The sequence below is a fragment of the Leptodactylus fuscus genome, chromosome 5 (genome assembly GCF_031893055.1).
Source record: "Leptodactylus fuscus isolate aLepFus1 chromosome 5, aLepFus1.hap2, whole genome shotgun sequence".
In the NCBI taxonomy this organism is placed as follows: Eukaryota; Metazoa; Chordata; class Amphibia; order Anura; family Leptodactylidae; genus Leptodactylus; species Leptodactylus fuscus.
The window spans coordinates 120966229-120991630 of record NC_134269.1 but is presented as its reverse complement, the minus strand read 5'-3'; the positions used below and the strand labels follow the sequence as shown (position 1 = coordinate 120991630).

General features: G+C 39.3%; 1 protein-coding gene across 2 annotated transcripts in view; it reads left to right on the top strand.

Moving 5' to 3' along the window:
* The window catches only part of CELSR1 (cadherin EGF LAG seven-pass G-type receptor 1), a 115125-nt gene that overhangs the window by 82795 nt on the left and 6928 nt on the right, over positions 1-25402 (top strand). For both annotated transcript variants that reach the window (XM_075274157.1, XM_075274155.1), the window contains exons 6-27: positions 2031-2188; positions 2338-2501; positions 3338-3463; positions 3737-3903; positions 4805-4990; positions 5122-5235; positions 5516-5690; positions 7113-7254; positions 7410-7530; positions 9284-9467; positions 10245-10346; positions 13255-13349; positions 14276-14485; positions 15606-15789; positions 18506-18649; positions 20197-20386; positions 21302-21469; positions 21722-21848; positions 22300-22500; positions 23301-23475; positions 24313-24425; positions 24972-25054. In XM_075274157.1, coding sequence (XP_075130258.1) covers positions 2031-2188; positions 2338-2501; positions 3338-3463; positions 3737-3903; positions 4805-4990; positions 5122-5235; positions 5516-5690; positions 7113-7254; positions 7410-7530; positions 9284-9467; positions 10245-10346; positions 13255-13349; positions 14276-14485; positions 15606-15789; positions 18506-18649; positions 20197-20386; positions 21302-21469; positions 21722-21848; positions 22300-22500; positions 23301-23475; positions 24313-24425; positions 24972-25054 — 3329 coding nt within the window. The remainder of the gene's footprint in view (positions 1-2030; positions 2189-2337; positions 2502-3337; positions 3464-3736; positions 3904-4804; positions 4991-5121; positions 5236-5515; positions 5691-7112; positions 7255-7409; positions 7531-9283; positions 9468-10244; positions 10347-13254; positions 13350-14275; positions 14486-15605; positions 15790-18505; positions 18650-20196; positions 20387-21301; positions 21470-21721; positions 21849-22299; positions 22501-23300; positions 23476-24312; positions 24426-24971; positions 25055-25402) is intronic.

Sequence of the window (25402 nt, the reverse complement as noted above, 5' to 3'; positions counted from 1 at the left end):
GTAGGATTAGATACGCACGTCTGCTTACAGTTCCACATGTCAGACGATTAGATACGCACATCTTCACACAGTTGTACACGCCATAGGATTACATACACACGTCTGCATACAGTACCACATACTGTCGGATTAGATACGTGCGTCTACACACAGTTCCACATGCCGTAGGATTAGATACGCGCCTCTTCACACAATACCACACAGGGGAGGATTAGATACGTGCGTCTGAACACAGTACCACACTTTGGAGGATTAGATACATGCCTCTGCACACAGTACCACATGCCAGATAATTAGATACGCGTCTCAGCACACAGTACCACACGGGGGAGGATTAGATACGTGCATCTGCACACAGTACCACATGCCAGAGGATTAGATACACCTGTCTGCACACAGTACCACACTCCAGAGGATTAGATACACGCGTCTGCACATAGTACCACATGCCGTAAGATTAGATATGCACGTCTGCACACAGTTTCACTTACCGGGGGATTAGATACGTGCCTCTTCACACAATGCCACACGGGGAAGGATTAGATACACACATCTGCACACAGTACCACACGCCGGAGGATTAGATATGTGCATCTGCACACAGTACCACACCTACAAGGATTAGATACTTGAGTCTAAACACAGTACTACACGGGGAAGGATTAGATACAGCTTTACTCCAGGTATCCATAACAACTGATCACAGGTTTTTCACTGATATCCAAAATGAGATACACATAATCACATGACGCTTATGGACATACACACAAACCACATACAAAATACATCAGTGCAAAATTGGACATTTCTTATGGGGCCACTACACAAACATAAAATGTAATATACCCGTGCGAAGCCGGGTCCTCCCTCTAGTATATATATATATATGAATCCATGTATTTAATATACCTCCGACCTGGTTTTAGTTCACTTGAATCTTACTGCTTAGTTTGTGCTACCATGAGATTAATGTCACCGTACTCAATGTGAAAGCTAGTTTTTAGCATTCTTACGTAAGGTCTACGCACCTATTTCCGTCATTGTGAAACGTAAATAATACAGTAAGAAGCAGGCATGCATAGGGATCCATAATGTCTTATCAATAGTCACACAATGGAGGTGTCTGGTGAAAATACAAATTGCTTTGTATCTCATGCTATAAAGAATATAAATAAATAATAATAATAAAGACAGTGGACAAGCATTGCAGCGAGAAGATGAGTTTCTGGAGCTGATATGATACTTGCTAGCTGTAGGTCAGCCTTGAAATGCAATATTGCATCTTTTGTTGGTAGTTTCAATATACAAACCCTCCAGTCCGACCTGCTGCTCTGCTGAATCTCTACCCCAGTCTGATCTCTCTTGAACATTTCCTTGGTGTTCTGTAAAATTTGTAATAGTGAAAAGTAAAAAATTGATGTCTATTACAATTATAGTTAAATTCTATTTTCAGTACGTCTTATTTTTGTGCATGTAAATGATGACATATTGGCATATTTGGCATATATACATTCAAGTGTCACTATTAGGAAAGTTGTGGTAATCTGTCCCTGGAGACTATCATATTATTTTTAGCTGTCGTAAATAATGATACTGTGATAGTCACATCTATAAAGCACTGTCCCTGGTCTTTAAAGTGTGACATATAGGTGGCTCACTAACTGTCATGGCTGCTGAGCCACCAGCGGCACATATAAAACTTGCTTTACAGAGACGATAACATCAGCGTAAATCCAACAATTGCACTGAAAGAAACAGTGTATTACTGGCCGGTACTTACCTAAGAAAACATTGTCCACACCCAGTTTAACAGCTACAGGAGCCAAGTTAGTTAGTTAGTTAAACTATACTTAGCCATGCTTGGGTCAAATGTTGATATAGACAATGTATTGTAATATTTAAATACAAATGACTTGTATTTTGCATAAGTTTTCTCCTATCCTACATTGTACTGTATATTGTAGTGTAGTTGAAGGTATAATTTACAACTTGTCATGCAGTGTAACTAATATGAGTGTATTTTCTTCAAGCCCAATATTGGAAGGCTGGGTATTCCTCATGGTCCATCCGGAGAGAAGGTGGCTGTAGTGACTGTAGATGACTGTGACACTGCTGTAGCTATAAGGTTTGGGAACGTTATCAAGAACTACACATGTGCTGCCCAGGGGACCCAAAGTGGGTCCAAGAAGTAAGTTAATATTTTTATTGGTCAAGTATTTACCATAATCCATAATACTTTAGTATTGGTCAGTGACAAATGTATCATTGTAAAACATTTTCTTAATGGGATGAATAAGTTGCCATGTTTGTAATGTACAACTTGTTTTTTTTTTCAAGGTCTCTTGACTTAACTGGGCCACTTTTGCTAGGAGGCGTTCCGGATTTGCCTGAAGACTTCCCTGTACAGAACAGACAGTTCATTGGCTGCATGAGGAATTTAACAATAGACAGTAGACCCATAGACATGGCTAGTTTTATAGCCAACAATGGCACTTTACCAGGTACTTAATTGTTGGTGCAAGGTTTTGAATTCTGTTAAATTGGTTTTAGGGGACGTTCACACTACCACCGCTGTCCGCCCTGGGGATTCTGTCCTAAACCCCGGGGAAACTGAACAGGGGACAGCTTGCCAGTGTTTTGAGCATTTTTCAGTTGGGCAGCGGGCACCTGGAACATGTTCCCTTGGTTTTTGTTGGTCGAGGGCACCACAACAGGGACCTTTAAAGCATAGCTAAACTTTTTGGCAACTTTTCATTTTCTGGCAGTATTTGTGTTACTAATACATTTTGTAATATACTTTATTAACAAATTTTGTCTCCTTTCTGTGAAATCCTGCATTTTTTCACTTTGCTTTACTTCTGTATTGAGAACTGTTTCTGCCTCTCACTGAATATTACTAGAGATGAGCGAGTAGTGTTCGTTCGAATATCGAATCCTATTATAGTCTATGGGAAAAAACGTGAATGTTGTTCCGGTTTCCATGGAAACCAAAGTTCGACACCTTGGATCCTCCAAGTTCCGGAAGTAGCAGGATGAGGAGCACAAGGAGGTTTTTGCATTGAATTCAATGGATTTTTCCCGTGTGGCATTCGACCGATACGAGTATTCGATCGAATAGTCGTATTCGATCGAATACTACTCGCTCATCTCTAAATATTACTATGTATGGCGTATGGGGCTGTGTAACATGTAGAGAAAATGAGGGTATTCTTAAATGACTTATTGGCTACACCTGGCTAGTGCAGGCTGTGCTGCATTAATATGGCTCTTTGTTTCATTCAGCTGATATAAATATCACCTCTTATTAATGGCTCGATCTTCCTCACTTCATTCAAAGGTTGTTCTGCAAAGCGTAACTTTTGTGATAACAATATATGTCAGAACCAGGGGACCTGTGTTAATAAATGGAACACCTACTACTGTGACTGTCCTTTGCATTATGGAGGGAAAAACTGTGAGCAAGGTATGTTCAAGTATTACTACCATTACCACAAGGGTTAGTCTAAAATGTATATAGTGGTTTTAGTGTATTTAGAGCAGTCTCATTGTTGTTATTTTATGTTATTTAAATCCCTTGCATAGAAGAAAAAAATCCATTACGAACTCAACTTTTTTTTAAAGTAATTTAGTCTCCTGGTATCATGGTATTGTATCTCTGTAGACAACATGGTTAATAAAAACATAGTAATTAAATTTTGGTTGATTGAATTGTCTAATGTCTAATAATGTGTTTCAGTTATGCCTTTTCCACAACACTTCCAAGGGGATGGAATAGTAATATGGACAGAGTTGGATGTTACCGTGTCTGTGCCGTGGTTCATTGGGATAATGTTTAGAACGCGTCAACCTAGTGGCATGTTGATGCAGGCAAATGCTGGGTCTTCAACAAAGATTAACATCCAGGTGAGTATCCAAATATTGCTGTGTAAGTGAAGAGCAAGGCCTAGTAATAAGCAGCACAAGATACAATTAATTCCACATCCAGCTTTGGGTGTGGGGACGTCAGCATTACTGCGAATATTAACAGATTTATTCCAGTTCTCAGTTTTATCCAGCTCTATCTAAATGTCTTGACAGAATGAGAAATGTAACTTACATAAAATCATTAACCACAAGCATTTATCTGTTCATAATGGATAGTAGAAACATTAGTAAGTCTGTTAATGGATGTGCTTCTTTATGGAATACATGATGAGAAAACCCCCATGATACCACCATGTGTTGGCATACTTCCAGTTCTAAAAACACCTCTGGACGCATTTGCTTAATACTTTTTGCCTGGAAATCTCTGCGATCTTGGTGTGAAAAGTGCAGTGGTGGGAAAAACTATGATACCTTGCTGCTGTGGTTTTTCCCGCATTGTTTTTTGCTGCAGCTCACTACGTCAGCCTTAGCCTTAAACAGTTTTTCTGAGTCTAAGATATAGATGATATACCTAATATCCTTATAATCTGTCATAAATATTGATGGGGTTCCACTCCCAGCTTTCCCACTGATCAACGATGTTTGAAGAGACCAAAGCTGTGGCCTCTTCTCTACTCACCAAGCACAGCGTCATACATTGTATAGCATCTGTGTTTGGTATTGCAGCTCAACTCCATTCACTTGAAGGGGACTGGCCTTCAGAAAGGCCATATGACCAATAAACATGACATCAAATGGCCTGTGAAGTGGAAAGAGTACTTACCAGACTGCTGCTGTCAGTTTGATCAACAGATCTATAGGGGTCTATTAAAAGAAATCCAATAATACATAGCTATAGGAATGACACTAGTTGTGACATAATTTCATATTTTTTCAACAGATATTGAACAACTATCTGGATTTTGAAGTATACAGTGGCTTCAGTCTTGTAGCCAGTATGAAGATCCAGCAGATGAGGGTCAGTGATGGTGAATGGCATCACCTTCTCATAGAGCTGAAGAGTTCCAAGGATGGGAAGGACATCAAGTATTTGGCTATCATGTATCTGGACTATGGAGTTTATCAGGTAAAAAAATATTTATTCATTATGCATAAATTTTGCTTCACATTTTGTCTTCTTTTTTACAAAAGAACACAACATTTTCTATTTGCTCATACTGCTATTTGCTCATACTGCTTATCTCTTTGTATTGACAGAATTCTGTGGAAATTGGCAATGATCTGCCAGGCTTGAAACTGAAGGCCATCTTTGTGGGTGGTTTGTCTGGCACAGACGGCCATGTAACACAGGGGTTCACTGGCTGCATGAAGGTATTTTTACAAGTAGTACTAATAGCTGTATTAAATAATTCTGCTCCATTACTACAGTGTATAGTAAAACAATTCTGCATTCACTGGTGTGATGTTATTCTCAGTGTTGTGTTGCCTTTTGAAAGGATCAGAATACTTCATTTGCATTAAGACAAACCCAAAAACTTTTTTTTTTGCACCCTTCCTAATTAACATTACCATCACGAGTCACTGCATCACATGAAATCATCATTGTCATATCATGACCAATGACATAAAACTTATTTTTAATATACTCTAGGGAGTGAGAATGGGAGAAACATCAACAAATATAGCAACCCTCAACATGAACAAAGCTGAGCTTGTCAATGTGGAAAGTGGCTGTGAAGTGGACAATCCTTGTGATGCCAATCCGTGTCCATACAACAGCGATTGCAATGATGAGTGGGATAGCTATTCCTGTAACTGTGAGCCAGGTAAGACTAGCTTTTTATGCAAAAAGTAAAATATAACTGTATGAATGTTTTTCAGAAAAGCTGTTAATAAATGGCAGAGAAAAATGTTCTTTTGAAGGTTTGTCTCATGAAGAACCTCTTTTTAAATAGAATCCAGTGCAGTGACAAGCTGATCACAAAAAGTCCGGCTTCTGTAACCTCTGGTGATCTGCTTCCATCAGAGGAAACCACATACGGCCACAAGCAACTATGTAATACATGAAGGTCAAGGTCCTCTGTTTTCTACGTAGCAGAGTGTAACAGCAGCAATTATTTGAATTTCCTTTCTATCCCCCCTCCCCTCTTCATAGACTAATATGGAGAAAGCATGATTTGTGCGGAAACCACGTGGACCCCATTATATTCTATGGGGTCCGTGTGATTTCTTAGCTAACCATTTTTTAATGCGTTCCGGGAGTCCACAAGAGGACTCCCTGAACGGAATACCAAACACAGATGTGAATCAAGCGTAAGACCAGCATATTGCATATTGGTTTTAATGACCACTTTGCCTGCAGATGATTCTCTTAATTCATGATGAAGCACATGTTTTGTCATGAATTAGGGAATCCATCTTATTGTTGTAGTCTGTTCACGCCCCTTCCATCCCATTTTGAGAAAAGTGGTGAGGCCAGCACAAACTTAGCACTTGCAACTATTTTAGTAACACGTGGAATTAAAAAGCAATATACTGCAGGTTTGTAACTATCTTCTGAGAATACTAGTGGTGTAAAATTGAAAATGAATTCCGCCCAATGTGTCTAATTCATAATGACATAAGATGGCTGAGGTTCTAACAACTATATCTAGCGCTGTATGCTTTTTAACCCTAACTGGTAATAAAAACATAATCATTTAGTCTAATTGTTATGCTGCAGATAGTAGTAAGTGATCATATATAAGCATTGATTACTGATCTACATGTGTAGTATGCACTGTGCCATATTCATTCACCAGGGTGGATGTGAAGCTCATTCCTCGTTTTCAGCTCAGTTAAACTAGTGATTGTAAATGGACAATTGAACTGTCACGTTTAAAAAAATAAAAAAATAAAAATGCCAATTTCAAGGCAGAGATTCTGAAAGATTATCTGACAAAGAACTCCATTATAGGGAAGATCTTAACATATGAGGAAGATAAGGATTTGTTGTATCCTAGCAAAATATCTGTGTGTGTAAATGGTCAAATAACAACAATTTCAATATCTGTTGGCCAAAAATTACCTGATTGGACAATAATTGCCTAAATATCTGTACTAAGTGTAATGGTTGGCCATCTCGCACAGCTCTATAAAATATATATATGGCATTATCCAGTAATTCATCTAGTCTCTTGAAAGGTTTCTGCCTCTGACATGGCACCTGCCCAGCAGCACGTGTAACTGAATCCTGTACTTCCCTCTAGGGTTCTTTGGGAAAGACTGTGTAGATGTGTGCACCTTGAACCCCTGTGAGCATGTCTCCACTTGTGCTCGAAAGCCAAGCTCTTCTCATGGATACACATGTGAATGTGGAACAAGCTACTATGGACAGTACTGTGAGAACAAGTAAGGGAAAGGTTACTGCTGTCTGTCTTATTCCTGCCAAGTTTGCTTTCTTCAAACTGAGCAGTCAACACATTTTGCACTGTAGTTCTTCTGCATTGTCATATTTGCTTTTTTCAGTGTTTAGATTTGGACTGACATTTTATTTCGAATTTTAGAGTTGATTTGCCCTGTCCTAGAGGCTGGTGGGGTAATCCTATCTGTGGGCCCTGTAACTGTGATGTTAGTAAAGGTTTTGACCCCGATTGTAATAAGACAAATGGAGAGTGTCGATGCAAGGTAAGGATGTGTTATAATCTTTTCCACATATTACTGTACACCTTTTTGTATTTACTCCAAATGTGTTTATAGATACAGTACTGTGCAAAAATTTAGGCTGGTGTGGAAAAAATTGCAGTAAAGTAAGAATGCTTTAAACATTTGCACAGTTTTTGAAAGAAACCCAGCAGAGAGGTTGTTTTAAATATCTTGAAGAAGTAAGCCCAGATCTTCTGTGGATGTAGACCTCCTCGAATCCTGTCTCTGCATGTAATCCCAGACAGACTGGATGATATTGAGCTCAGGGCTTTGTGGGGGCCATATCATCACCTCCAGGGCTCCTTGTTATTTTTATTTTGAAGATAGTCAATAATTATTTATTAATTATTTTCTGTATGTTTGGGGTTGTTGTCCTGCTGCAGAAAACATTTAAAGCCAACCAGACAACCTTGATGATATTGCATGAAGGATCAGTATCTTCCTGTATTCTCCAGCATAAATCCTGATCAAATCCCAACTCCATTGCTGAAATGCAGCCTTAGATTTGCAAGGTACCTCCTCCATGCTTCACTGCTGCCTTCAGACACTCAATATGGTATCACCCTCTGCCATTTGGTGAACAAACTGCCTTAATTCATATCCAGATGTTTCACATTTTGACAAAACAGTCTACCTGTTGCCATATTTCTACACCCAGTTCTTTTGTATGCATAGTTGAGTTGTTTGACCTTGTTTCCAGGTCAAGGGTATGTTTATTTGGCCTCAATCCTTCCAAGAACACCACTTCTGGAATAATAAATGAGTGTAGCTGGTGCCCCTAACTTCTACCAATTCTAAAGGCATTGCAGGTCATCTTCTGATTTCTTAGGCAATTAAACATCATGTGTCTTTCATTTGCTGCACTAACTTTCCTTGGTAGATTACTGTCTGAAGTTCTCAGATTGCCCATTTCTTGATGCCAAAATTTGGCTGTAACAGAAGGCAGTTTCTACCATCGGGGGTTATCTAAATGGCTCAATATGTATTCTGAAGCAAGGCAATGACCACAAACGTACAGCCAATGTAACTAAAAACTGTCTTCATCATAAAGAAGACTAAGTATTCCTGGAAGTGATACTGTGCAAGCGGCCATTTTCTTGTGGCCGGCGGCCATGCGCAGTCGGCTTTGCCCTAGGCCCGAGGTCTAGAAGTATGAAGCCAACCCCTTGATGAAGATGCAAAGAAGACCCATTCCTGAAGAAGATGGAGGTGGCACTGGAGAGTTCTCTCGCAGCATTGGGGATGCCCCCAGTGCTGTTTGAGGGCTGGGCCCCCAGTGCTGCAAGAGAACTCATTTGCATACTGACAAAAACCGGATTACATACCAAATGGTGGCCTGGAGACGACGTCTAAAGGTAGGAGACAAATACCCTTTCTTAAGGCTATTCCTACAAAAAAAAAATGACTTTTAAAGATAGGATCCCTTTAACATCAAGTTTGTCTGGGATTACATGAAGAAACAGAAGGGTCTGAGCAGGCCTATATCCACAGAAGGTCTTTGCTACCTCTCCAAGATGTTTGCAACAACCTCCCTGCTGTTCCTCATTTGATCATATTTTGTAGGCAAATTTGATTTAATTTAATTTTCTTCTTTTGTGCATTCATTTTGTACTGTGTTAATAGTCAAAAATAGAGTAACACTTTTTTTTGAAAGCATTCAGACACTGTGACAAGCACAATAAAAAAGGATCAGATAAAATTCCTGTTTCAACTCGTTTTTTTCTTCTTTTTACAGGAAAATTACTACAGGCCACAAAACAGTGACACTTGTTATCCATGTGACTGTTTCCCTTCAGGGGCATATGAGCGTGGTTGTGACATGGAAACAGGACAGTGCCCATGCAAACCTGGCGTTATAGGGCGCCAATGTAACCGATGTGACAACCCTTTTGCTGAGGTCACTAATAATGGCTGTGAAGGTATTGTATTCTATCATGTCTATATTGTGTAGATATCAAGTTAACTCCCCGCGTTATGCTTTGTTATTTGGTGAGCTATATGCACACAGCTTATAGTGACTTTCCTCTATAACATTTTATGTGAATGTACTCTGAGATCCAAGAATAAACATTGACCAATTTGGTAGGTCATGTCATAGGGGTGTAGAATGTGTAGCACTGTTTACGAGCCCAGGCTTTTCTATTATGGATTGCTTTATGATTAAATGTGTAGTGTGGGGACAATTTGTAGTTTGCACATATACACACTGTCAGTGGTGCTTATTTCCAACATACATACAGTAGTTTTCCATAGGGATTTCTGTATTCCTGTGTAATAATCTCACGAGAGGAAACCATGTGTGTTTCCATGAGCGGCGTTCCTACTGATTCTGTGGGTTTTGTTATTTTAAGCCCTTTTTGGCTGGTGATGAGTCAGCAGTGAGCAGCTGCACAGTCTATGACACTTTTATTATTCTTGGCTCATGAACAGTGGAGGGTGACAAGAAATTAAATGTTATTGAGCATTTACAGAACGGCTGTCTGCCTTAGGATAGTCTTTCCCTATTGTGGTTGTGTATAATAATAATAATACAAGTGTGTACACCACATGGTTATCTTTCTTTACATTGCTGACATTTCCTTATTCTCTTCTGTTTCTGAAGATGTGATAACTTTATTACATGAGGGCAAAGGTGCTGCTATATCACAGACATAAGATGTGAATCATGTGTATTTGTTTTCTCTTTTTTATTGCAGTGATTTATAATGCATGCCCCAAAGCATTTGAGGCCGGAATCTGGTGGCCACAGACCAAGTTTGGTCAACCAGCTGCTGTGCCTTGTCCCAAGGGATCTGTTGGTAAGTGTAGCTACCTGTTTGAAGTATGAAATAAAATGAACATTTCATGGAGACAAAACAATCTTTCATCATAACTTGATGCAGAAAAGTAGGTAACTGAAGTGTTTTACCCAGTACATTGCTTTATGTATCTTACTCTGTTTGCCTGATATGGATAAATAAGTCTCCTCAGTATTTACAGCTGACTGCCCAGGTTACAGACAAGGGCTACAAAATGTTCTTGTTCCGTGCCTCTGTTATAGCTGTATGTAAATCCAGAGATAACTATGCAGTTTACAACAAGGCTTGTTGCTGGACATGGCTGAAAAGTAGGAAGAAATGAAGACAAGAGGGTAGCTGAAGTCCTGAGACAGCAAAACTGCTAAGGCCCCACGTTGCGGAAACGCAGCTTCTTATAGTGCAGATTTTTTGCGTTTTTTTGAGCCAAAGCCAGGAGTGACTACAAAATGAATGGGAAATATACAGGAAGTTCTTTTACTCCTCCCTTTTGCTCAATCCAGCCCTGACTTTGGCTAAAAAAACAAAACAAAATCTGTAACAAAAAAAGCTGCATTTCGGCAACATGGTGCCACAGCCTTAAGATTAAAAGCAAAATGCACTGAGCTGTTGCTGTGTGTAGCATAGGTGATAAATGTATAATTGGTAGAGACCCCACCTGGACCACCACGGTCACTACAACGCACATCCTGAACCCCTCATTTCTGAGGAATTTCAATGGAGTGGTGGTCACATGAGCACTGGTACGCTATTGAAAAGCTGTGCAAATGGCAATAGGTATTGAAATGGGGCAACAGGGAACTGAATGCTTTTAAAGGTTGTAAATGCCGCCACTATGGTAAACACAACAATGTCAGATATATAAAAGAACAGCCCATCTTGGTGTTGCATTTTACCTATTACAAGTCAGCCCCTCTCTAGTTTCCAATTGTGTCACCTTGTTGCCATGTCTTATTATAGGATTATCTCTACATTAATGTTCCTAAGTAACATTGTTACTGAAATTTCCTTTGTAAATCAGATCATTATGCATTTTTGAAGAGCAGTGGCACAGTAAAACATATGTGCAGCAGACACTATAATTCCTCATAATTACAGAAGGCGTTTTTCCCATCCATTGCCTGCATTGGCAGGATAGTGCACAGTAGGCATGACAAGCTAGACACTAAATTATTTACTCACTGAGTCATACCCTGCACACCTCAGACCATTCATTTCCTTAGAGATGCAGAAAGTACAATCGCAATGTAATTATTGGGAAAATTCTTTATTATAAGGAATTGGTTACACAATATGCTGTATTCTTAAGGAGAGTAAAATGGTGCAGTTTTCTGTCGATCTTTACATATTCTAAAATATCTAAGTATGGTATTGATATGTAAGGCTGGGTATTTGGACGTTAGTCCCTATTTCTGATATATAATGAGAGCTGTCAGTTTAGGTGCCATGAAAAGACTGTCATTATATTACTGCCTGAGGACAATCTGTACAGAGTAACCAGTAATATAAAATAACCAGCCATACCAGAATGCTCTAGGTCTATACTCTGACTTGACAGACGTTTGATAAATTCCACCAGCTCAGTGTCAGAAACACTTTTTTTTGCGCCATCCTACTGCCAGAGGCACTTCTCCTGCGCAAATACACGGCTTCCATCTGTTTGTATCTTCTCACTGCGGGCTTGGTCTGGTCTCCAGGAGGCTGGACTGTGGCCACGTTGTTTATTATATTGGCTCATAAAGGAATACCTTTTGCCCTCCAAGAATCAGAGTCTGACGAAGGTCCAAGAGACTGAAAACGTTTACTGGCTTTACTAGCTTTATCAATAAAATTTTCCTGTTTGACACTGCAAAAGACGTGAAGTTTCTCTTTACATAGAAACATCCATCCAATTATCCTGATGTAAATCACCATACAGCTGACCGTAACATACACATTTATGTGGCAGCTTTGTTATTTACTAGTATGTTTTATGTTCAAAGTGCGTCATTTCTTATAATAAAATATATCACTAACTTCATGCTAAGCTCCTATATACACAATCTGCATGTCACAAAGCCAAATGCTGTGGTTTCTTCTTGTAGTATTTCATTTGGGTCACACTTTATGTATTTGATGAGTATTAAGATTCTATTCGTAAATCCTCATCAAATCCACAAACACTGTATCAAATACATGTGATTGTGATTCACACTATCAATAGGCATATGCATGACATAAGGCTATGAGCCAGATGTTCAGCTATGGGTGTTCCACCTCACGCTACCACTCACAAAGGGTGTCATGGTGTACAGGCTGGAATGGAGCTCTGTCCTCTTCATTGAGGAGTCCTGCTTTTGTCTTGAATACAATATTAGCTAGAGATTCGTCTGGAGACCATCTCAGCAATGTCCCTTCATAAGGGAATGTCATACCGGTCCTACTCCTGAGATTATGGTGGGGGGTGGCATAATGTTATAATATTTATAATAATTGTCGGACCATTCCAGCCTTCATTTCAGGTACACCAACAGCTTGGTGTTACATTGAAAGGGATACAGCCATTTCTCCAAAGTGTCTGTGAATTTAGCATGGCATAACATAACACATTGATAGCATGCCAAGACATGTAAGAGCGTGTATTTCTGCGCATGACACTCATACCTGATACTGAATAAATTAAGCTGTTTTGACTATTTTGTTTCCACTTTTATATCATTTACATATTGCTATTTTATCTTTTGATCCAGTGATTTCCATAATTTTATAGTTCCATAGTTTTCCTTCTTGGTATTGCAGTTTCAATGTTGAGGTGTGTCAAATATTATCAGTCTGCTTTTCTGATGAATATTAGCATGTCTGCGGTGAGGTACCATGTTGTATAAAGTTTCTTCCTATGGTTTTGTTTAGCTTCTGTATTTGTTTCCTGTAGGGAATGCGATCCGGCACTGTAGTGAGGAAAAAGGCTGGCTTCCTCCCGAACTGTTCAACTGCACCACACTGACCTTCTTGGAACTAAAAACCCTGGTAAGAGCATTACTAAGCTGTCCGAACACCACTTCCATTTTAACATCCCTTTCCACACTCCCTCTTGCAAGCATACAATTCAAGGGTAAGCTGCATCAGATTGCACAGAAATGCTGCTAAAAAAATGGACCCTATTGTTTGTTTGCTACAAGAAGAGGTCTTGGAGTGTATTCTACTTTAACATGCAATTTGCTAATATACTATTGGCTGTGCTACAAAGCAGTCCAGCTACTAACAGATGTACAGATGTTTGGATTTCACTGGTACTGGATGCCTGCTTGTGCCTTAAATATGTTGAATTCTTTAGTATTTGCGATCTACATTATTTCTTTGCTATTTTAATTTGGATACAACTATGAAATACTATTTCCGTTGCATGTTCTTTAGCGATTTCTTGGGATTTGGTTGTTTCTAGCTGCATGTGGTGTTGGATGCCCCTGGTTATATGTAGGGTCAGCTTTAGCCTGGGTACTGCTCAATAATAGATATTCTTGTAAAGTGACTCTTATTCTCTTGCTGACAGCCTGAAGTCTGTGTACTCAGCTCTACAAACACACTTGGTTGAGATGAATGTCAGGAATCCTGTGTATGTCTTATGCCCCTGGTATACCTTTCCTATTAATTGCACAACACCATAACACTCTATGCTATGCTTAGAAGTATTTGTGCAGTAAGTGCCAACAATGGGTAGTTTTGTGCACAACTCTCAGCTAAATAGCATAAACGTAACATAAACTTGTTAATGAGCTGACCATGGCCTTTACTGTAAATTATTGTTGTTGTGTATCATAGCTTGTGTGTTTTTATATACAAAAAATATAGATTGTAAGCTAAATAATAAAAAATAATAATTATTATAACTATTCGATTACTATATACTATAACTATTGCTATAATTATTACCAAAACCTTACATTGCCTTACAGAATGAAAAGCTTCACCGAAATGAGACTACCTTGGATGGTGTCAAGTCCATAGAGATTGCTAGAGTCCTGCAGAACGCAACCAACCATACAAAGTCTTTCTATGGGAATGACATCAGAACTAGTTATCAGATGCTAGTGAGGGTGTTGCAATATGAAAGCCAACAGCAAGGCTTTGACTTGGCTGCAACCAGAGATGTGGAATTTAATGAGGTACGCCATCCTGTTGTGTATAGCAATATATAGTATTGCAAAGCTAAACTGTTCCATTCTGTGTGTGTGTTTACTTTATTGAATTCTATATTGTTATATTATGTGATTGGTGACAGTATGCATATTGGTCCTTATAAACAATATATAGAGTTGATGACTGCACAATGTGCAAAATGTCATTTTATGTGCTTTAAAATATTTACAAGATTAAACAAATGATAACATCAAATATAAATATAATGAAAAGTTATTCTTGTAAATAAGTGACTGCGGACTATTCAGATGTAGACAAGATGTATTCAGTATAGTAAAGTTAAAGATTCTATTTTGGAAGTAGATAGTCTTCTGAATATATTCTTTCACAATAGCTATATCTTATGATTATACCGTATTTTGGAACAACCACTGACTTCACATCAGAGTTTCTGAAGAAAGTAATTGTACAAAACACACTAAGGATTTATGGTAACCAAACTCTTTATGAACAGTAAATAATGGGACATGCCAGTCAGATATAAGGTAGATTGTTGACTGACAATATCTAAAGATCATCAGCGTTCCTTGAAGACAGGTTAATATGTCTGCTGCCTGGGGCTCTAAGCCTCTTTCACTCTTCTCAGAGTTTTGGAAGCCGAGTCCTAATTTCTTAACAGCGTTGAGATTTGAAGCCAAAGGAGTGTTGGGTTTCTAGTTTAATAATTACCGTAATCTCTGAACTTGGCTAAGAATTACCACTGAAAAGCTGCCTTAAGGGATTATTGGTAAGTAATGCAATTTGCAACCCCAAAGTCCATTATGAGAGAGACAAAACCACAGCAAGGCTCAGTTCTTTATCATGGTGTTACCAAATGTACCAAACCTCAAATTACCTACTTGTGACGGGATACAGGGGTGTATATCCTCCAGGCTTTACCCTCTGTCCTTAGCTGTTATTTGGCGGGGGGAGTGGTAACTGATCCGCTCACACACTTTCTGGCAGAGCAGTTCAGCAGCCCAAGCGCCTTTTTGTTGTGTTTTTTCCCCAAATGTCTATTTCATATTCAGTGCCAGAATACCATGGTAAATGCGTTTTCTTGTTGGCTTTGTAATATTAATGTCACACTAATACTTCATTTTACAGAATGTTATCCATGCAGGCAGCATAATATTAGACCACAGTAACAAAGAGCATTGGGATCAGATCCAGAGAACAGAAGGGGGCACAGCACACCTGCTGAAACATTATGAAGAATATGCTAACAACATGGCACGCAACATGAAAAAGACTTATATGAAGCCCTTTGTCATTGTTACTAAAAATATTAGTGAGTATTACACTGGTATAAAAACCCTAAGTAAAACAATATCCTGTGAATTGTGTTGCTTATTGAAATTTTCACTCCACCAAATCTGTTACCCACTGTAAACTTCCTTCTGGTATAAATTCTCCTCCATTCATCCGGTAAATACTATATCATTTTATGTATGATCTGAATGTATAATGCAAGTTACCATTCAGGAAAATGACTGAGACTCTAGAAACTGCATAAATCTCAGAACATGAGTGTCAGTCATACTAAATGATTTTTACTATTTTCTGGTGACTCAAAAACATCTTAAGCGCTTAGTTGGGAATTAAAGGAAGGGAGTGTTTGGCAGCACATTATACACACTGAAGATTAAGTCATGCCTCTGAGTTATGTATTAGTAATGTTTGGCCTAGTTGCACGTTAAAGGGGTTGTCTATGAACATGAAATTTTGTTTAAAGTTTTGCAAATATAAATTTATTAACCATATTATTGTGCTTAAATGGGCACTGTTGTTCCAACAAGCAATTGTAAGAAACTGTGTAATATATCTTATCAGAGAGAATTGCTCCTTATCAAACTGTTCCTTGCTCCCCTTCCTTATTTAGTTTCACTGCCACATTACACTGCTCCAGACAACTACATTGTCTGCAGCAATTGGAGGACCAAAACATGACTTTACTTGTGGATTGCTTGTCTAGAGATACATGTTCAACTGCAATTTGACTGTGAATTGGGAGTGCTGAGTTTCTTCTGAACTATAGAGCAGACACACATGGCAGCTTATCCCCAAAAGTCAAATGAAAAGCAACCTGTAGCATTGTCCCATATTCAGACCCCTCTCCTAGTCCCGAAATATCCACTTCATTGATGTTTCCAACACAGATGGTGAGCTTCCTCATGGACTTTGTGTCAGTGATGTGCTTGAAGGGGACAGACTGTCTTGCTCCATTCATTAAAGTGGTTGTCCATGTTTTTTTTTATGGCCTATCCTTATTTTACTGGTGGGGGAACCAACAGCCAGCCCACTACAAGCATGTCACCGACACATAGTGGAACAGAAAGTTCTGCTGAAACAAACAGTGACTGTTCTGAAACCAGAGAAGGGTATTCAGAGAGTCTGAATTAGGACATTGCTGTGGATTTCATAATTAAAGTGCATTATTGAATTTCATAACAACAACTTTCATCCAAATAACTTTTTATGTCCCTAGACAACCCCTTAATGTTATTCACAGGCTGCATGCACACGGAGTTACGCCGGGTTTGAAAAAAAATACTTATTCACAGCCGTACACGCGAGCACTGCGGACAGCTCCCGAACACTTCCCATTCACTTCAATGGGAGCGCTCGTAACGCCGGCGTTCCGAGCGCTCCCATTGAAGTGAATGGGAAGTGTTCGGGAGCTGTCCACTGCGCTCGCGTGTACAGCTGTGAATGAGTATTTTTACAAGCCCGGCATAACTCCGTGTGCATGCAGCCTTAGAAAAAGCATGTATTTACTTTTCTTGTGCAGTGTAAAAACAAAAATGGAATCTGAGTACCGTATTTTCCGGACTATAAGGCGCACATAAAAACCTACGATTTCCTCAGAAATCGTAAGTGCGGCTTATAGTCCGGTGCGGCTTATATATGGATGGAAGCGGCGGCAAAGACTGCGTGCCGCTTCCATACATACATAAAAGGCACCGTAAGGGTGCATTCACACTACTGAACGCCGGCGTGTATCACAGCCGTACACGCCGGCGTTACAGCAGGGCTGCCGGACACTTCCTATTCATTTCTATGGGAGCAGGCATGCGAGCGCTCCCCATAGAAATGAATGGACAGACACTTCCCATTCATTTCTATGGGAGCCGGCATGCGAGCGCTCCCTATAGAAATGAATGGAAAAAAGCAGTCCATTTATTTCTATGTGGAGCGCTCGCATGTCGGCTCCCATAGAAATGAATGGGAAGTGTCCGGCAGCCCTGCTGTCACGCCGGCCTGAAACAGAACGTGAAACTTACCCAGCGGTGCAGGGCGGGCGGGCGGGCATTCAGGCCTCCTCTGCCTCCGATGTTCCGTCCTTCTCCTCCGGCGCTCGCTGATAATGGCCGGGGCGCATGCGCAATATCATAATGCTTCTACTGCGCATGTGCCCTGGCCATTATCAGCTTGCGAGCTCCGGAGGAGGACGGAACATCGGAGGACGGAACATCGGAGGAAGAGGAGGCCTGAATGCCCGCCCACCCTACACCGCTCGGTAAGTTTCACATTCTGTTTCAGGCTTTTATTTTAAAACGGGGGGGGGGGGTGTTAGTTTAACCTAACGTTTACGGTTGGGCTCTATCAGCATGATTTTGCTGATAGAGCCCCTCCTCGCCTGCCGAGCGCTTCCAATAGAAGCGGCTGGCACGCGGGGGGTTAAGCGGCCGCTGGCAAAGTCTGCCTGCCGCCGCTTTCAATAAGATATAATGCGCACCGGACTGCAGCTTATAGTCCGGTGCGCCTTATATATGAACCGAGACGGACTATAAGGCGCTCATGGGCAATGCGGCTTATAGTCCAGTGCGCCTTATAGTCCGTAAAATACGGTAGTTTCTTAGCGAGACATGGTCACATACTATCTTTTCTGAGAATCACTGGAGGAACATTGAAAATGAAATAATAAAAATAATCTTCCATTAAGACATTTTGTTTGCAGCAGGAATGTAATCCAAACCTTTAAGTCTCTGTCTTCTTTCCTACAGTCATTGCTGTAGACATATTTGACAAGGCGAATTTCAGTGGAGCCAAAGTCCCCCAGTTTAATGAGATATATGAAGATTATCCTAAAGACTTGCAGTCATCAGTTGTGTTTCCTGATACTTTGTTTAAGCCCCCTGAAAGAAAAGGTAAAATTACAGTCCTTTTTCATTCATCTTTGTTAATACCCGGACTTAGCTGTATTAGACAACATTCACATATATATTTCGTGACAACTGCTGCAATATAATCTAGTTATTTTTCTGTATATTATATGCTTTTTGTGTGTCATTTAAGTTGATGTTTATTGATGATGCATGGAGTTAAATCGATATAAACAACTTCCTGTCAATACTCATTGCTGGAATTTCCAACATTATTTTGTGACAGTTTACTAAATCACCTTAAAATCCAAAATGTATGCATCAATGGGTCCACAAGTGACACAATTTATTACCTGTGATTTTAACCCATCTCTGTCAGTTTTCTGGCGTAGATGTGGCTCATTTTTGGCACACAGCCGTTTTTTGCAGACTCTGCTCACCACTTTTTATGAAAGTGGGTGGAATGGACACCAAGGTGGGCCAAGGACGCCTCCACCACACAAAATTAGTATAATATACGCCAGAAAACTTGCATGCATTATACCTGAATTATTAAGAGGCCAGGGAACCGATTAAAACTGGCATACGATTAGCCAGTCTTAACAGATTCCCTTAAGGTCCCATGTTGCAAAATGCTGCTAAAAACCCTGCAGGAAACAAAACACAGCAAAATGTGTTGCATGTGTTTCTGAAGCATTTGTCATTGAATTCTTGCTGTTTTTTCATTTGCTTTCAAATTTATAAGGAAAACCCTTGCAATTCCATGCCTAATTTTAACATGCTAAGTTTTTCATGCATGTGTTTCACGGCTCTTTATTTCCTTCAATGTGTGGATGAGATTAACTAAAATCTCATTCACTTTGCTGGTACTGTAAAATGCAGCATTTTTTTTCAGCTGCGTTTCACAGCATTCAAAAAATTTCGTTTCCACAACATGGGGCGTAAGGCTAAAAAAAAATGCAGCGGAAACGTATTGTTTATTGTTGCTGCATTTTTCTTTGCGGATTTTCTTCCCATATTAAATCTGTTGGGAAAACTCAAGCATTTCGGCAGGTGAAATTGACATGTTGTGTTTTTAAAAACAAATTTCACTTTTCCGCAGCTGTTTTTTTTCCTCAGTTTGTGCATGGGAATAGCCAGAATCGCATTCACTTTGCTGGTTTCTGCCCTTTTTTGACAGCAGGAAAAATATTTCTTTCTGCAATGTGTGGCCTTAGCCTAAAGGGAGTTTCCAAGATGAGCTGTTAATTTTTGAGGTTGAATGAAGTAGATATATATATATATATATATATATATATATATATATATATATATATATATATATATATACAGGCTTAGGCTAGGTGGAGAAATGTGGAGAAAAAAGTTGTACTCTAATAAACAGTTGTTATAGATGACCTCAGTGGCAACATCACAGTTTTATTAGTAGCTGAAAGATTTCATTGGGGAATTTTATTGTTTTTTCAGCTGACCTGTTTATGGATTGTAACATTTTATTCTCTGTGTACAGCCTGAAATAAGGTTTGACGGTTACATAATTACATTGTAATAAACCAGGTTGTTACATTCCAACTATTTGTTTTCCTGTGCAGCTTTGCCCACTGTCAAGCCTCCGAACCAGAAGTCTTCCATCAGTGATGAGGAATATGACTCCCGGCTCTCTAAACGCAAAAAGAGGCAACCAGATCTGTCAAATCAGCACGCTGTTGCTATGGTGATAGTGTATCGGTCATTGGGGCAGCTCTTACCAGAAAGCTATGACCCTGATCGGAGGAGCTTAAGGTACTTTAGGAATGACTCCTAGGCAAGATCCCAATACAGCCCTTCATGTACATGTATTCTATTATTGTCATGCAATCGTCTAGCTCTTTCTGTGTAAAGAACAAAGTATACTAGAAAATTGGTGTACGATTGTGAGCCAAATGAAATCTTTACATAGACCACTTCTTGCTGTAGCCATCGCTTTCTTGCAACAAATTCAGAAAGCTTTTGGTTCACTTTACACAATTTACAATAAAAATAGCATTGAGAAGAAATGTACACCTATGCTTAGCTGGACAGTTCCTTGAAGAATTGTGGCTTTTAAGCTGGCCATGTGTATTAGACATTGGTGAGTCAAAATAGGCTAAATCAATTTTTAAAAAAAATAAAAAATTGTCTGCCAAAACATATCTGAAGTATTGGAAATTTTGACTGTTGGTTGGCCAACAATAAGTGTATGGCATGAACGATCATTTGCCATTTTGCTCAGACTCATTTATTTTTTAAACTACTCAGTCCCCCAGTTGATTGGTCGCAGTGTGTATCTGGCTTGTATAGTTAGCTTATGGCTTCGCTTACATCTGCTTTGGAGTTTCCATCTACAAAGGACACCATAACCCTGTGCCAGATGCATCATGCATCGGACATCAACAGCGCACAGTGGGACCCAATTGTCTGTTTTATCTGTCAAACATGGCATTAATCTATGACTGACCCACCTAAGATAAATAAATATAAGTTTATGAAGTCCACAATCTTTTCTATAAAAATTAAATAAATAGTACACATTATCAAAAGTATTAACTGGGAATTTACTAAAGAGTTTTGCATGTATCCTTGGTTTTTCTTTTTCCTGAAATAGGATGTTACCAGCAATTTAGCAAATCATTGGTAGAAATTATATTAATTGGTTCTTTCATTCTCTTTCCTTCCCAGGGTTCCTAACCGACCAATTATTAACACACCCATTGTAAGTGCTTCCGTGCATAATGAAGGGGAACCACTACCATCTCAACTGGACAAGCCTATAATACTGGAGTATACAATGTTAGAAACTGAGGAGAGGACAAAACCTGTATGTGTATTTTGGAACCATTCCATCTTGTAAGTATTTAATATCCTTAAAGGGAACCCGTCGCCATGAAAATGCTTTGAAATCATCATGTTATAGAGCAGAAGGAGTTGAGCAGATTGATATTTAGGTTGAGTCCAGTGGGCGGTCCTAACAATGATTAGATTACTTTTTCGTGGTGACAGGTGCCCTTTAAGTATCTATCATTTATAGACTGGACCCATACCCAAAGCATCCTTTCCGAATTCTCAGATTAGACAACATTTCTATTCTTTTCCAAACAGAGCTGGAGGCACAGGAGGATGGTCCTCCAAGGGCTGTGAACTGGTCTTCAGGAATAAAAGCCACGTTACCTGCCAATGCAATCATATGACTAGTTTTGCTGTGCTGATGGACATTTCCAAGCGAGAGGTAATCTGCAGAAATGAAATTTTATTGAAAGAAGACATATAGTCAAATTTAGATCAGGCAACATGACAGTCAAAATTGTACATAGAGGACATAAATTAGTCAAGCATACATGACTTTCAGTATAAAAAGAAATAACATGGAGGAAAACCAGAAAAACATGGAGTGAAGATGGAAGGGGTGCAGATCATATTTGGTGAGCAGGCGTATGTAATAGGCTAGCATGTTCAGGAAACGTCAGATGCACCTGTAATACAGCCTTATAAAGGAACCAAATACTTATTGCCAAAAACTGTATTGAATTCTGTCATGTAATAGCTGGAAAACCTTTCTTAAAATATTCTTTGTATGTACTGAGCCATATTGTCAAAACCAGTTTTTTGTCTATGGTATGTATTTCATTGGCTTGGTCACATACTTACTTGAAGTGACCTGTGGTTTGTCTCCATAACAGAACGGTGAGGTGCTTCCTCTGAAGATCATTACATACACCTCTGTGTCTGTCTCACTGGCAGCCTTGCTGTTGACTTTCATCTTGCTAGTGATCATCAGAACATTACGATCCAACATCCACAATATCCACAAAAACCTAGTGGCTGCCCTCTTCTTTTCTGAGCTCATCTTTCTCATTGGCATCAACCAGACTGAAAATCCAGTAAGTGAAGTATTTTCATGTGAGTTGTGTTGTACTGCTTAATGGATGATCTCATTTTGTGAAAGATTATGTGTTCTATATGAAGAGTTTATTTCATTTGCATAGTTATTTCATTGTATATGTACTACCAGTATACAGTCTTCTATTCCCAGCAGCTTCCCATACCTGAGTTAGTTAATATTGGATATTTCACATCTAGCCCTGGTACCGTCAGGCATCCCTGGCATTGTGGTACCTGATTAATCATCTGAGTACCTGCACTTGATCTACTGCCTGACACGTCATGCACTGGTAAACCCAAGACAGTGCAGGAATGCTGGAGCTGAAATAATTCATGACTGCTTGGCTCACAGCCTGATTTATTGCCTCTGTTAGCAAACAATACTGTTTGAGGGAGCGGCCATAAACCCCCTTACAAAAGGTCTTAGGTGATTAATAACATTAATGCTCCATACGAGTTTACTTTGTAACTTTACTAGCAATGGCATCATCATCATTTGAGGTCCTAGCTGAAGAAATGGTGGAAAAACAGATTTTCCATCGCACTGAACTGTAAGCAAATATTAATACTGGAAAGATGCCCGTTCTGCCAGTCCTTTGCAGTCACAGGTTTATGATTTTACATGGTGTTCCAGTATTGGGTCCTGTCACTGTGAATGTCCCTAGAACAAGATGGTGGTAGTTCTGATCTGTCTCATGGGTATAATATGCACTGCTTAGTCTTAGATTTACCGTAAACATGTAGCTTGAGAATTTTTGCCCCAACAATGTTATTTACTGTATTTTTCTCTCTGATACAGTTTGTATGTACTGTGATTGCCATCCTTCTGCATTACTTCTACATGAGCACCTTTGCTTGGATGTTTGTGGAAGGGCTTCACATTTACCGTATGTTGACTGAAGTGAGAAACATCGACACTGGCCATATGCGCTTCTACTATGTGGTGGGGTATGGGATACCAGCCATTATTACAGGTATGTTGCCTCTCGCTACAGAGAGCATATTGCACGTTTTGTTTAATATTTTGTCATATAGCAAGCATTTTTAATATTTTGGTTACATTATTGGAGAACTATCCATTGTTTCTTATCACATCTGAGGTCTGTAATACCTGTGTTAACTGCAGTTGCTCTGGCTTATTAGTAATATCTTTCTTTGTACAATAACTCCTGGTTAGCCATGGATTTCTTACATAGGTAACAATAGTTGTGAGCCTTCATGGGACTATATACACAATTTCTTCTGCTGCTTATAAGAGTGTCTTATATATTGGTTCAGTGGCTGGGAACATTGACTTAGGATTTACCTAATTCTGTAAGTTGCTGAGTGATGGAGAACTGCAGTGTCAGATCATCTTTGTCCTGAGAGTGCCCCGGGGTAGAATCATAGAACTTACTGGAATGTTTTCACATCATCAGGGCATAGAGTATTATTATTATTGGAGGTTTTACGTCTTTTTGTGCTAACACGTACCTACAGTGTTTAGTTTGCAATAGTAGAATGTGGAACCTGTTTTACACTGTATATAACAATAAAACACAGAGCAGAGAAACAGCAGGAATTTATAAAGTAAAAATAATGTATAGACGGAACGGTAGATAGGGCAACAAAACAGGCATACATAACTCATATCTTCTTTGGTCTAATTTGTTATATATATAGTTTTATTATAATTTCAATTCTTTTGCTATAAGCTCAAGTATGTACTCTCCCTTGGGTAACACAGCTGAATAAATGTCTCACATGTCATAATGCATCTCTTTAAACTTAATCTTATACGGGAGTAAATTTTCTTATGCTTCACATCTCAGGGCTTGCTGTTGGTCTGGATCCTCAGGGCTATGGAAACCCTGATTTCTGCTGGCTCTCGGTACATGACACCCTAATCTGGAGTTTTGCAGGCCCCATCGCTGTTGTGGTTGCTGTAAGTATAAGAATAAGTTGCAAAAAATAACCAGTTTTAGTGCTGAGGCTGCCATGTGCTTATCATGGTGACCAACATATATTTAAGATAGTTTATTACCTTTCTTAATACATCTTTAAAGCCCAACATTCTTCCCGACCCCTGCATGATAGGCTTGGCCACTTATGCATGGTGAAGAGGAGAGGTTGCTTCCCTGAGAACTAGAGGATTCCTTGTTGAAAGTATTTCTTTACCCTGACATTTGTAGGACAGTCGGGAAATAGCTGGCTGGTCCTGCCAAGTAGATTGGATATAACATTCAGTATGCATTATACTATATAGGGTATATGAATCTTTATGCATCTTGCATGAATCTGTATGAACTCTAAGTCCTTTACTAGCAATTTTATCAAATGGTGTGAAACTGTGTCAGTAGAGAATAGCACTTTATTGGGACATAAAATGTGGTTTTATAGTGATGTATATGAAGGCTGTACATTACCCTGTGATATGAATGATAAGCGTACATTTCATTGACATTGAGTTACCATGATGTTTTGTTTACAGATAAATACAGTCATCTTTGTACTAGCTGTGAAGACGTCATGTGGACGGAGACAACGACGGGTGTTTGAGAAAACTGGAGTCTTGTAAGTTTGAAGATAAATTTTAACTGATTCTTTTTATGCAATTTATGCCGTTTTTAGCAGACACTACTGGCTGGTATTTGCTTTAACAGGATTTTCCACAAATGACCTTTATGACATATTCAGAGGAAATTCCATAAATGTGTGATAGATACTGGTCTCAGCTTTAGGACCTGCACCTATCTTTAAAATGACCCCCCCAAGCTTCCATCCTCGGCTTAGGTCTTCGTAACTCCCCATATAAGAGAATGCGAGTTATAGAAATAACATAGTGCGCTGTCCTATACTACTTCTGTAACTCCTTCACTTTACAGAAACTTCCGTTTCTGTGAAGCCCGACCATTGAGGACA